Source organism: Equus asinus, chromosome 4, assembly GCF_041296235.1.
Source record: "Equus asinus isolate D_3611 breed Donkey chromosome 4, EquAss-T2T_v2, whole genome shotgun sequence".
NCBI lineage: Eukaryota > Metazoa > Chordata > Mammalia > Perissodactyla > Equidae > Equus > Equus asinus.
The window spans coordinates 83643835-83656537 of record NC_091793.1 but is presented as its reverse complement, the minus strand read 5'-3'; the positions used below and the strand labels follow the sequence as shown (position 1 = coordinate 83656537).

The following is a 12703-nucleotide window of genomic DNA, read 5'->3' as shown; positions in this document are numbered from 1 at the left end:
ACAGGCTGAATGGTGCCAGACAGAGGAAGAAAGAGAACTAAGAATTAAAAAAAATGAGGAAAATCTCCGAGAGATAATGGATTCAATGAGGAGTAAGAACATAAGGATCATAGGAATTCCTGAGAATATGGAAAAGGAAAATGGAGCAGAAAGTGTGCTTAATGAAATTGTTGAAGAGAATTTCCCAAATCTAGGGATCAACGGAGAAATGTGTATAGAGGAGGGTTTTAGATCTCCTAGATTTGTCAATGTAAAAAGACCCACCGCACGGCACATAATAGTAAAGTTGGCAAATAGGAATGATAAGGAAAGGATACTCAGGGAAGTAAGAAAAAAAAAGAGAATAACCTATAAAGGAGCCCCTATCAGACTGTCAGCGGATTTCTCTACAGAAACCCTACAAGCTAGGAGAGAATGGAGTGATATATTCAAAGCTTTAAAGGATAAAAACCTTCAGCCAAGGATACTCTATCCAGCAAGAATTTCCTTCAGATATGAGGGAGAAATTAAATCTTTTCCAGACAAACAAAAGTTAAGGGAATTTGGAACTAAAAGCCCTCCATTACAAGAAATCCTCAAGAAGGCTCTCATACTTGAAAAAAGAAAAAAGGGAGAAAGGGGACACAAGCCACAGACTAGGGAGACTGATGGATAGAACCAGAACAGGATAGCAAATATTCAACTATAGCATTAGGGTAAAAGTAAGGAAACTACCAAAACAAGGACAATCTTAGCACTCTAACTACAAATTAATAAGACGAGTTGGAATAAAAAATGAAAATAATTATTTAGGAGGGGAAGAGCAAAGGGTCTAAATCAGTATTGGTCGAGTAAGTAAGAGACCACCAGAGAATAGACTATATTATACACGAGATTCTAAATACAAACTTCAAGGTAGACACTAAAATAAAGTACAGAACAGAGTCACAAATCATAGATAAGGAAAAATCTAAGAAACCCAGCATAAGAAATTGCAGTATTAAATGGGTAGTCTAAAGCACACAGGAAAAGAAACACAGGAAAAGAAGATAATGAGCGACAGATTGACAGCATTAAGTCCACATGCATCAATAATCACTCTCAATGTGAATGGATTGAACTCTCCAATAAAAAGACACAGAGTGGCAAAATGGATTAAAGAACAAGATCCAACAATTTGTTGCCTCCAGGAAACACACCTCAGCCCCAAGGACAAACACAGACTCAGGGTGAAGGGGTGGAGGACAATACTTCAAGCAAATAGCAAGGAAAAAAAAAAAGGCAGGTGTTGCAATTCTCATATCAGACCAAGTGGATTTCAAAATAAGACAGGTAAAGAGAGAAACAGAGGGACAATATATAATGATCAAAGGGACACTTCATCAAGAAGAAATAACGCTTATAAATATCTATGCACCCAACACAGGAGCACCAAGATTCATAAAGCAGCTATTAACAGACCTGAAGGAAGATGTTAAAAACAACACAATAATAGTAGGGGACCTCAACACCCCACTCACATCAATGGACAGATCATCCAGACAGAAAATCAACAAGGAAATAGTGGAGCTGAATGAAAAACTAAAACAATTGGACTTAATAGACATATATAGATCACTCCACCCTGAAGGAGCTGAATACACATTCCTCTCAAGTGCACATGGAACATTCTCTAGGATAGACCATATGTTGGGAAACAAGGCAAGCCTCTACAAATTTAAAAAAATTGAAATAATAACAAGCATCTTCTCAGATCATAGTGCTATAAGGCTAGAAATTAATTACAAGAAAAAAGCTGAGAAAGGCACAAAGATGTGGAGACTAAACAACACACTACTGAACAAGCAATGGATCACTGAAGAAATTAAAGAAGAAATAAAAAAATACCTGGAAACAAATGAAAATGATAGCATGCCATACCAACTCATATGGGATACAGCAAAAGCTGTATTAAGAGGAAAATTCATCGCAATACAGGCACATCTTAACAAACAAGAAAAATCCCAAATAAGCAACCTTAAAACACACCTAACTGAACTAGAGAAAAAAGAACAAATGAAGCCCAAAGTCAGCAGAAGGAGAGAAATAATAAAAATCAGAGCAGAAATAAATACTATTGAAACGAAAAAGGCAGTAGAAAGGATCAATGAGACAAAGAGCTGGTTTTTTGAGAAGATAAATAAAATTGACAAACCACTAGCCAGACTTACAAAGAAAAAATGGGAGAAAGCTCAAATAAACAAAATCAGAAATGAGCGAGGAGAAATAACAACAGACTCTGCAGAAATACAACAGATTATAAGAGAATACTACAAAAATCTATATGCCAACAGAATGGATAACCTAGAGGAAATGGATAAATTCCTGGACTCCTACAATCTCCCAAAGCTCACTCAAGAAGAGGCAGACAATTTGAACAGACCAATCACAAGGAAAGAGATTGAAACAGCAATCAAAAGCATCCCAAAGAATAAAACCCCATGACCAGATGGCTTTCCTGGGGAATTCTACCAAACTTTCAGAGAGGATTTAATACCTATCCTATTCAAGCTATTCCAAAAAATTAGGGAAGATGGAACACTTCCTAACACATTCTATGAAGCCAACATCACGCTGATACCAAAACCTGACAAGGACACCACGAAAAAAGAGAACTACAGGCTAATATCACTGATGAACATAGATGCAAAAATTCTAAACAAAATTTTGGCAACCAGAATTCAGCAATTCATCAAAAGAATCATACATCAGGATCAGGTGGGATTCATACCAGGGACACAGGGATGGTTCAACATCCGCAAATCAATCAACGTGATACACCACATCAACAAACTGAGGAATAAAAACCACGTGATCATCTCAATAGATGCAGAGAAGGCATTTGACAAGATCCAACAGCGATTTATGATAAAAACTCTGAACAAAATGGGCATAGAAGGAAACTACCTCAACATAATAAAGGCCATATATGACAAACCCATAGCCAACATCATACTCAATGGGCAAAAACTGAACCCCATCCCCCTGGAAACAGGAACAAGACAAGGATGCCCTCTATCACCACTCTTATTTAACATAGTACTGGAGGTCCTGGCCAGATCAATCAGGCAAGAAAAAGGAATAAAAGGAATCCAAATAGGGAAGGAAGAAGTGAAACTCTCGCTGTTTGCAGACAACATGATCTTATATATAGAAAACCCCAAAGAATCCATTGGAAAACTGTTAGAAGTAATCAACAACTACAGCAAAGTTGCAGGGTATAAAATCAATTTGCATAAATCAGTAGCATTTCTATACGCCAGTAATGAACCAACAGAAAAAGAACTCAAGAATACAATACCATTCACAATCGCAACAAAAAGAATAAAATACCTTGGGGTAAATTTAACTAAGGAAGTGAAGGACTTATATAATGAAAATTACAAGGCCTTTCTGAGAGAATTGGATGACGACATAAGGAGATGGAAAGACATTCCATGTACATGGATTGGAAGAATAAACATAGTTAAAATGTCTATTCTACCTAAAGCAATCTACAGATTCAACGCCATCCCAATCAGAATCCCAATGACATTCTTTACAGAATTAGAACAAAGAATCCTAAAATTCATATGGGGCAACAAAAGACCCCGAATTGCTAAAGCAATCCTGAGAAAAAAGAACAAAACGGGAGGCATCACAATCCCTGACTCCAAAACATACTACAAAGCTACAGTAATCAAAACAGCATGGTACTGGTACAAAAACAGGTGCACAGATCAATGGAACAAAATTGAAAGCCCAGAAATAAAACCACACATCTATGGACAGCTTATCTTTGACAAAGGAGCTGAGGACATACAATGGAGAAAAGAAAGTCTTTTCAACAAATGGTGCTGGGAAAACTGGAAAGCCACATGTAAAAGAATGAAAATTGACCATTCTTTTTCACCATTCACCAAAATAAACTCAAAATGGATTAAAGACCTAAAGGTGAGACCTGAAACCATAAGGCTTCTGGAAGAAAACGTAGGCAGTACACTCTTTGACATCAGTATTAAAAGGATCTTTTCGGACACCATGCCTTCTCAGAGAAGGGAAACAATAGAAAGAATAAACAAATGGGACTTCATCAGATTAAAGAGCTTCTTCAAGGCAAATGAAAACAGGATTGAAACAAAAAAACAACCCACTAACTGGGAAAAAATATTTGCAAGTCATATATCTGACAAAGGCTTAATATCCTTAATATATAAAGAACTCTCACAACTCAATCACAAAACATCAGACAACCCAATCAAAAAATGGGCTGGAGACATGAACAGACATTTCTCCAAAGAAGATATACTGATGGCCAATAGGCACATGAAAAGATGCTCATCATCGCTGATCATCAGGGAAATGCAAATCAAAACTACACTAAGATATCACCTTACACCCGTTAGAATGACAAAAATATCTAAAACTAATAGTAACAAATGTTGGAGAGGTTGCGGAGAAAAAGGAACCCTCATACACTGCTGGTGGGATTGCAAACTGGTGCAGCCACTATGGAAAACAGTATGGAGATTCCTCAAAAAACTAAAAATAGAACTACCATACGATCCAGCCATCCCACTACTGGGTATTTATCCAAAGAGCCTGAAGTCAGCAATCCCAAAAGTCCTGTGCACCCCAATGTTTATTGCAGCACTGTTTACAATAGCCAAGACGTGGAAGCAACCTAAGTGCCCATCAACAGACGAATGGATAAAGAAGATGTGGTACATATATACAATGGAATACTACTCAGCTGCAAAACAGAACAAAATCATTCCATTTGCAATAACATGGATGGACCTTGAGAGAATTATGTTAAGTGAAATAAGCCAGCAAGAGAAAGATAATCTGTGTATGACTCCACTCATATGAGGAATTTAAAACTATGGACCAAGAACAGTTTAGTGGATACCAGGGGAAAGGTGGGGTGGGGGGTGGGCACAAAGGGTGAAGTGGTGCACCTACAACATGACTGACAAACATTAATGTACAATTGAAATTTCACAAGATTGTAACCTATCAATAACTCAATAAAAAATTTTAAAAAAAGCATTACTGATATTCTTTTTATATCCCCTGTAGAATATTATAGTGCTTATAATTAGTGTGTGCTTAAGAACAATTTTTTGTTGAATGAATGAAGAGATGAATGCCTACAATTTTTAATACTCTAACCCATGGTAAGGTTTTAAGGCCTCTTTTAACAAATGCCACACATTTTTTTATTAGGCACCATATTAAACACAAGAAACAATCTATCTTCTGATTCAGTCATGTGATGGTTGAGTACCATGCTCCGTGAGAGCAGAATGTGATCTGTTTTGTTCTTTGCTACATACCTAGTACTTCGCAGCGTATGGTGCAAGGGAGGTGCCTTATGAATATATGTTGGGTTAATGAATACTGTGTCAATTAAGGACACTTTCCAGTTTTCCCTCCAGTAGGAGGGTATGTAGGATTATATGAGTGTGAATACATACCATATTATTGGATATCTAGAAGCTTATTTATGTTGCCTTTAGCTCCTCTCAAATTGTGATAATTTCTGAGAGAATAAAGAAATACACACTGGCCCTGGCTCAGTCATAATTATTAGATTCATTCAGTAAATTCTTTATTCTTGGTCAACAAAAGATCTCTAATGAAATAAAATGGATAAGAACTTAAGGACTATTTTGCAATTCCTTGATGCATTTATTTTATTAACACATAAATAAGAGTGTGTGTGTCTGCGTGTGTGCATGTATATGAAAAAATATGATATGCAATATATAAGAAAAAATATAAACATATATGTGAAAAAATAACTTTAATGTAGTTTGGAATCTAAACTCTAAGTAGGCAACCTATCTCAAAAAATACTATTACCAATTTTTGAAAATGAATTTGACACAGTGATAAATATTTTCAGTTTTTTGGACCACTCTTATCACCTCTTAAATCAAGAATATGGTAGTGCACACTTGCTGGTTATTACTGCCTTACAAATCTTGGCTTTCCTTTAACACAAAATGTGTATAATATTTTTCTCTATTTCTGAAAACACAGTGATTTTAATTTATTGCTCTCTCCAAGTCTTATCTCTTAAATATCCCATTGGTACTATGGTCATTTCTCATAAGATTTTCTTTTACCATTTTCTTTTTCTTCTTTTTAGAACACAGTAGAAATAGAACTAGTGGATCTTGCAAAATTTCAGAGTTCAGCAAAAGTGAAATTCAAAAATCCCTAGAATGTAATAGTAGTCTTGGTATTGTGGGAGATATTAAGAAAATGACTATACGATTGGCGTCATTATCATGCATTCCTAAAAATTAGTGAGCATGTTTCTCTATCTTTTATAAGCCTTCTAAACTGTGATTCCATTATGCTTGATGGCATTTTATTTTAAATTTTCTGTAATTATACTTACTTGGTTCCAAATATTCATCATTCTCAGTTCAGATAAGAATAACTTTCTCGGGAATTGATTTTTTTCTCCATTTTATTATTGTTTCTTTATTAAAGACAAAAAGGAGATATGATATATTAAAGTTAGAAATGAACTTCTTTCATATACACTTGATTCTCATCTCTATAACGAGAAAAGTTAGTTGATTCCTTTATTAACTTTTTAATTTAAAAGACTATCTCTTTTATTAAAAGGATTAAGGAAAAATCAAAATTATCGATTTGTGGATTTTTTGGAATTTAAATCCCACTCATCTAAAAGCTTTGTTATATAATTTTTATCTAGATGTAATTCCATCCAGTAGTTCAGTATGTGACCAGTACTGATAAAGATGGGTATGTCTTCGACAAGCCTAGACTAATAATGCAACATATGACACTTTTGAGAACTTTTTACTGCCACTGAATCTGAAAAAACAATATTGATAATTAAATTGAATTGCACACCCCCTGTTTTCTTCTAGTCTATGATTAACAAATTTAATATCCAAATGTAAAGATTAATTTTGTGGAGGATAGCTTTTTTTTTTAACCTACTTCTTTACTGTACTGCACTGGGAGAAAAGAAAGAAAAGTGTTTTCAATCCTTCTTAGACAACTGTTTTGAAATAGAATGGTGGCAACAGGAAACTGGATCATTTTTTGGTTCATGTCACCCATAATTATACATGAAGGACCAAAAACATAACTCCCAATGTGACTCCAAATAGCAAATTAACCATTGAGCAGGAACTATTAAAACATGGACCACTTGTTTTAATCGTTAAGTCATTTCTCAGAGGCTGATTGAGCATAGTACATCATGTGTTATACGTGAAGAGCAATATTTATATTTAGTTTGATTATATTTGGGATAGATCTATGAATTTAACTGAAGAATTATTCCCAAATGATTTTTACCATGATATGTTTTCATTCTTATTGTAACATCTTGGTCCATCTACACAGGAACACAATTAGCATAAACTCAAAAAAATGCTTTTCATCTTTTCATTCAGTTGCCTTGTCATTGAGGTGTACCTCAGTTGTTTATTGACTGTTCTGATTGGGAAAGCTCTTTAGCATTCAGATGCCAAAGGTATTTTAATTGCATTGTACTATCAACCATGTAATATGTCATATCTAAAGACTGGCTATGTCACATAAATTAAATATCTGCAGCAGTGAAGATTTATTATAGAATTCATGTATCATGGATCTTACTCTTTTATGTTGAAGGAAGTTGACTGCAAATATTCTATGTGTTGATATTTTGCAACAAGATACTGGCTAGACTCCATTCACATGAAATAAAAAATAAGAAATTGAATAAATAGAAAAACATCATTTTTAACACATTATTTTGGCTTATTGTTATTCAGTAACAGATACTGATAATAAAAATGGACAGCCTCCAAGCAAATTAGTGATTAGAGAAAAAAATTAGACTGAAGAGTTTAAGCACAACTAGAACCTTAGTTAAGGACTTTACTATTCGTTCTTCTCTACTATAAACATCAATCTTTAGTCAATTTAAACTTCAGAATGCTCACAGATGTCTCACAACACTGTAGACCAACTCCAAATTGGTGAAAATATCTTACAATTAAGCCCATGAATCTTTTACATTCTGAGAAATGCACCTTCATGAAGAGATTCACAATATAACTAATTAGACTGAATTATTTTAAATAATAGTTGGATAAGTGATTTAAGTGATGATAGTATACACAGAATTAATTCTGTGTATATTATAAAAATTAAAATATCATGGAAAAAAATCTTTTATAAAATTGCCATAATTAAGAAACCACTAAGTGTGGAAAGGAAAGATATTTAAGATAGCTTTTCCTATGTGAAGTAAGATTTTTGCTACAGCTTATTATATAAATTTTATGTAATCCATACCCATGTGTTCAGATAAGGATTGAGTTGTTTCTTTTTTTCTGACTTCTATAGTACCATGATATAGACTGGGTAATTTCTGTGATGTCTGAAGAAAAATGTCAACCATAATTATACATTAGAAAGCAAAAACAGGGGCTGGCCCGGTGGCGCAGCACTTGTTTACACCTTCCGCTTCTTGGCAGCCTGGGGTTCACCGGTTCGGATCCCACCGCGGACATGGCACCACTTAGCAAAAAGCCATGCTGTGGTAGGCGCCCCACGTATAAAGTAGAGGAAGATGGGCATGGATGTTAGCTCAGGGTGAGTCTTCCTCGGCAAAAAGGGGAGGATTGGCAGTAGTTAGCTCAGGGCTAGTCTTCCTCAAAAAGAAAAAAGCAAAAGCAAAAACATAAGTTTAAATAATCTCAAATTTATTTCTGTTAATTATGTGCGTTGATTTTGCAGGTCTGGCTGTGGATCATTTTAGTGAGCGGATATACTGGGCTGACCTCGAGCTCTCCATTATTGGCAGTGTTCTCTATGATGGCTCTGATTCAGTAGTCTCTGTTAGCAGCAAACAAGGTTTGTGAAGTGCTTTTGCTTTTGCTTTTAATTATTACTGAGAGCATTAAATAATGGTATTTAAACATGAATATTTAATCTTTACATTCTGAATTTCTTCAAAGTCTTTTTCCTTTCAACTGTAACTCTTACTATTGTTTACTTACTACTAGGGTTACAAAGAGACCAGGCCAGAAGAACTTCCTGACTCTAGGATAAACACGGTCCATTGCTGCCCAGATTCAAAAATTATTCCTTCTGTTGCCTCTATGAATATTCCATTTTGAGCAGCACACTTCAAGTAGTTAAGATTAGTGCCTGTGAACACTAATTTTTATTTCAAATTGCATTGATAAGCAGGAAATGAGTTATTGTATATAGTAAAACATCATGGTAACAATGATTATTATGGGTAATTTATAAGGATATTCTCATCCAAGTGAAAAGTAGTAGGTCAAAATGGCAACTTACCTCTACCACCAGGGACTGCAAACTCAACTTGTGTTCTTCTTTTGTGGTATCTTTTTTTTCTCCCTCTCTGTCCCTACCTCCTATTTCTCACTCTATCGTTCTTCTGGCTCCCTTCTGTGCCTTAGACTTTCTTTGCCTGTCAACTCGCTTCTTTCTGTTGGATCTAATTTCTTTCCCTTCTCTTTTTCTTTCCCTTCCCTACCACAAGCCCTTTCCTAACTAACCACAAATTGTTCGTAATATGTATTTAATGTTTTGAAATTTACCTATTATATTTACTGAATACAGCTTTGCTTTCTGTTTTTTTTTAACAAAGGCAGAGAAATTAAAAGAAAAATAATTAAGTTGAACATTTATTGAGCCTTTACCTAAAGTGTGTTTTTCGTATGATAACCCTAGATGGAAAAAAATTCCACATTCCTGTAATTGATTACAATGAAGTTAACTTGTCTCAGCTTAAGTGTATATTTTACTGTTTTAAGAAACAATGCAGAAAAATCTACAAGTTTAAAAAGCATTGTATATTTTACAACCTCTGGCTAATAAGTAAAATACAAATGTCATTTCCTTGTTATAGATTTCAGTACTACAAGTTAAATTATTCTTTTTATAAAATCTCTTAAAATAGTAGGCATTTCTTAAAATGTGATAAATGATAGCCTCTATATGTTTAGCCAAATTAGTCATAGGCCTAATTACCATTTGCCAGTTTGTTTTCTTGATCTCATTTCTGAAACAGGCAATAGTAATGTCAATTTTTTTTGGATTTTACTCTTTAAATCAACTTGCGATTGCATGATAAAATTGTCAGTCAGGCAATCCAATTTGATCATTAACATTATGCAGAAGACAAAATTGAGAATTTTGTGAATTGCCTATTTTCGTGCAGTGGATAAGTCTGGCCTGTAGGCTTCTCTTTTGTCTGCCAACCACACAGCAGAGATCCCTCGGCATATAATAAGCCCCCAGCAAATGCTATGTGGTTGTGATGATGATTAAAGTGATGCTGGAAATGTTTTTTATGTTCTGAGTGACATGTTTAGTATCTCACATTTTTCTACTACAAAGAAGTTAATTCTATCAACTTTACAGCTAATATTAAAAATATTCTGATTCCTGAAAGTTTTTTAAAAAAAACAACAGTAAGAAGATGATTTTCCATTTAATCTTGGATAAACTCTGTTCTTTCTAATTCTCCGTATTTACACTGCAACTTTTATGACTCCATGTTTTAAAAATTCTAGGCTTGTTACATCCACATAGGATTGATGTCTTTGAAGATTATATATATGGAGCAGGACCTAAAAATGGTGTATTTCGAGTACAAAAATTTGGCCATGGTTCAGTAGAGTACCTAGCTTTAGATGTTGATAAAACAAAAGGTGTTTTGATATCTCATCGCTATAAACAACTGGACTGTAAGTATAATATTTTATAGAGTTGTATATATTGGTGAAGTTTCTTCCTTATGACTCTCAAAAGAAAGTCTTTTAAAATATCTTAACTATTTCAGTGTCTTAACATCAGTAAGTTACATAACTTTAATTTTGATATCACCAGACTTCTCAAATTACCAAAGCCAAGAAATAATGCAAAAATTTCCATTTCTGCCATAACATATATGAAAATATCAGCATTCAGCTGTATTTTCTTGGAATTAGAATCGGCTTTTTATAAAAAATATGTTTCTTATTCCGGTCTTCTAAAATTCTTAATAAAACCTTGTGAGTCTATAGACAAACCATGCAAGTAAGAAAATTCATTAGTCATTTTGACCCAATTACAACATTAACATTGCATCCTTAAAAGTATCTGAGGAGAACTGTTCCCAAGAGTTGTATTTTTTCTATTTATGATTATTATCATCACACTCCCTCCTAAAAAGCAATAGGTAAATAATTGATGTAATTATCTTGAAAGATATGTCTCAAACACAACCATCCACAATATTGAAGAACAAAGTAAAAAAATGTGGCTGAAATTCTAATGATCTGTATTTATGTATGCATTCACCCTTCAAGAAACTGTTTAAGATTTACCTATAACTATGGTTTATGGCAAATAAAAAGATATTTTACCTCATTTGGTGCAATGATCTGCAAAGATAGCAATTGATGTTTATCCAAATCAGCTTTGGAAACAGGTTAAAACATCATATAGCACCCTAAAAATTTCCTGAAATTTTATCCAAGGTTTTGTTTCTCTTCACCAATGATCTGACATATGTGGTTCCAAGGTTAATATGAGGACACTCCCTCTCGTCCTCTAGTTCTGTTTGATTCTTCTTCACAGTCAAATATTGCCACCTTTATAAAAACTAAATAAACAAAATTCTGCCTTGCAAATAATAGGCATTTGAGAGGTGGTTCTTACAGAATGGAAGCCACTTTCATAGTCACCATTTCACTACCTAGGTGCCACTTCTGCTTTATTCTAATGACAAATTCTCTAGGGAGAGCCACGAAACAGCTGTGACTACAGAGGATGCTAATTGGATAGAAATTTAGACAAAAAATATATATGGTTCACACTTACTTGTGCACACAAACTCCTACCTGATGAAAAGGAAACTATGTTAAACGTGGTATTTAGAACAAAAAAAGTCAGCTTTTGTTTATTTGTGTTTTGAACAGAGAAATACAAATGGATTTTAAGCCTTTGTAAATAGCAGGGGGATGTTGTTTCTGTCTGTTAAACGGTCTTGAAACCAACTAAAATGAACATTAGATCTGTTGGCTCTATTTTTACACCGGCCCAAACAACACTTCCGTATCTCAGACCAACTCTTTTGTCAAAAATCGATTAGTCACAGGAAGAGTGACTAAATATGTGTTTGAATAATTTCTTCTCCCTTGTGGGAAATGTAAATTAGGGTAAATTTTCTATAAAGGATGGATATTGGGTAGTAATTTCTCTGCACGTATAAAGGAGAATGGTAACATTGAAACGAGATGCTCCCAGTGGAAATTGGATGTGATTTCTTTTTAGCATTGCTACTTTGTCATTCACCTTATTGAATTTTATGTTTTTGAAACCTATTGTATTATAGTTATGCATTTCTTTGTTTTCTTTTGTTTTGTTTTAATCAGTACCCAATCCATGCTTGGATTTAGCATGTGAATTCCTCTGTTTGCTGAATCCTTCTGGGGCCACCTGTGTGTGCCCAGAAGGAAAATATTTGATTAATGGCACCTGCAATGATGACAACCTGTTAGGTAGGTAAACTTCATGATTCTCTAAATAATGGAATAATTCGTATGATAAATTTTCACAACTACTGAAACTGAGCAGAACTAGCTACTCAATCATCAATTTAGTTACCTTGATATCATTGGTTCTTGAATGCCTGCATTAATTG

The 12703-nt window shown here is 34.3% G+C and overlaps 1 protein-coding gene across 5 annotated transcripts in view; it reads left to right on the top strand.

Moving 5' to 3' along the window:
- The window catches only part of LRP1B (LDL receptor related protein 1B), a 1812874-nt gene that overhangs the window by 1717719 nt on the left and 82452 nt on the right, over positions 1-12703 (top strand). For all 5 annotated transcript variants that reach the window (XM_044768977.2, XM_070507612.1, XM_070507613.1 and 2 more), the window contains 3 exons: positions 8779-8895; positions 10590-10763; positions 12435-12560. In XM_044768977.2, the coding sequence (XP_044624912.2) occupies positions 8779-8895; positions 10590-10763; positions 12435-12560 (417 nt within the window). The remainder of the gene's footprint in view (positions 1-8778; positions 8896-10589; positions 10764-12434; positions 12561-12703) is intronic.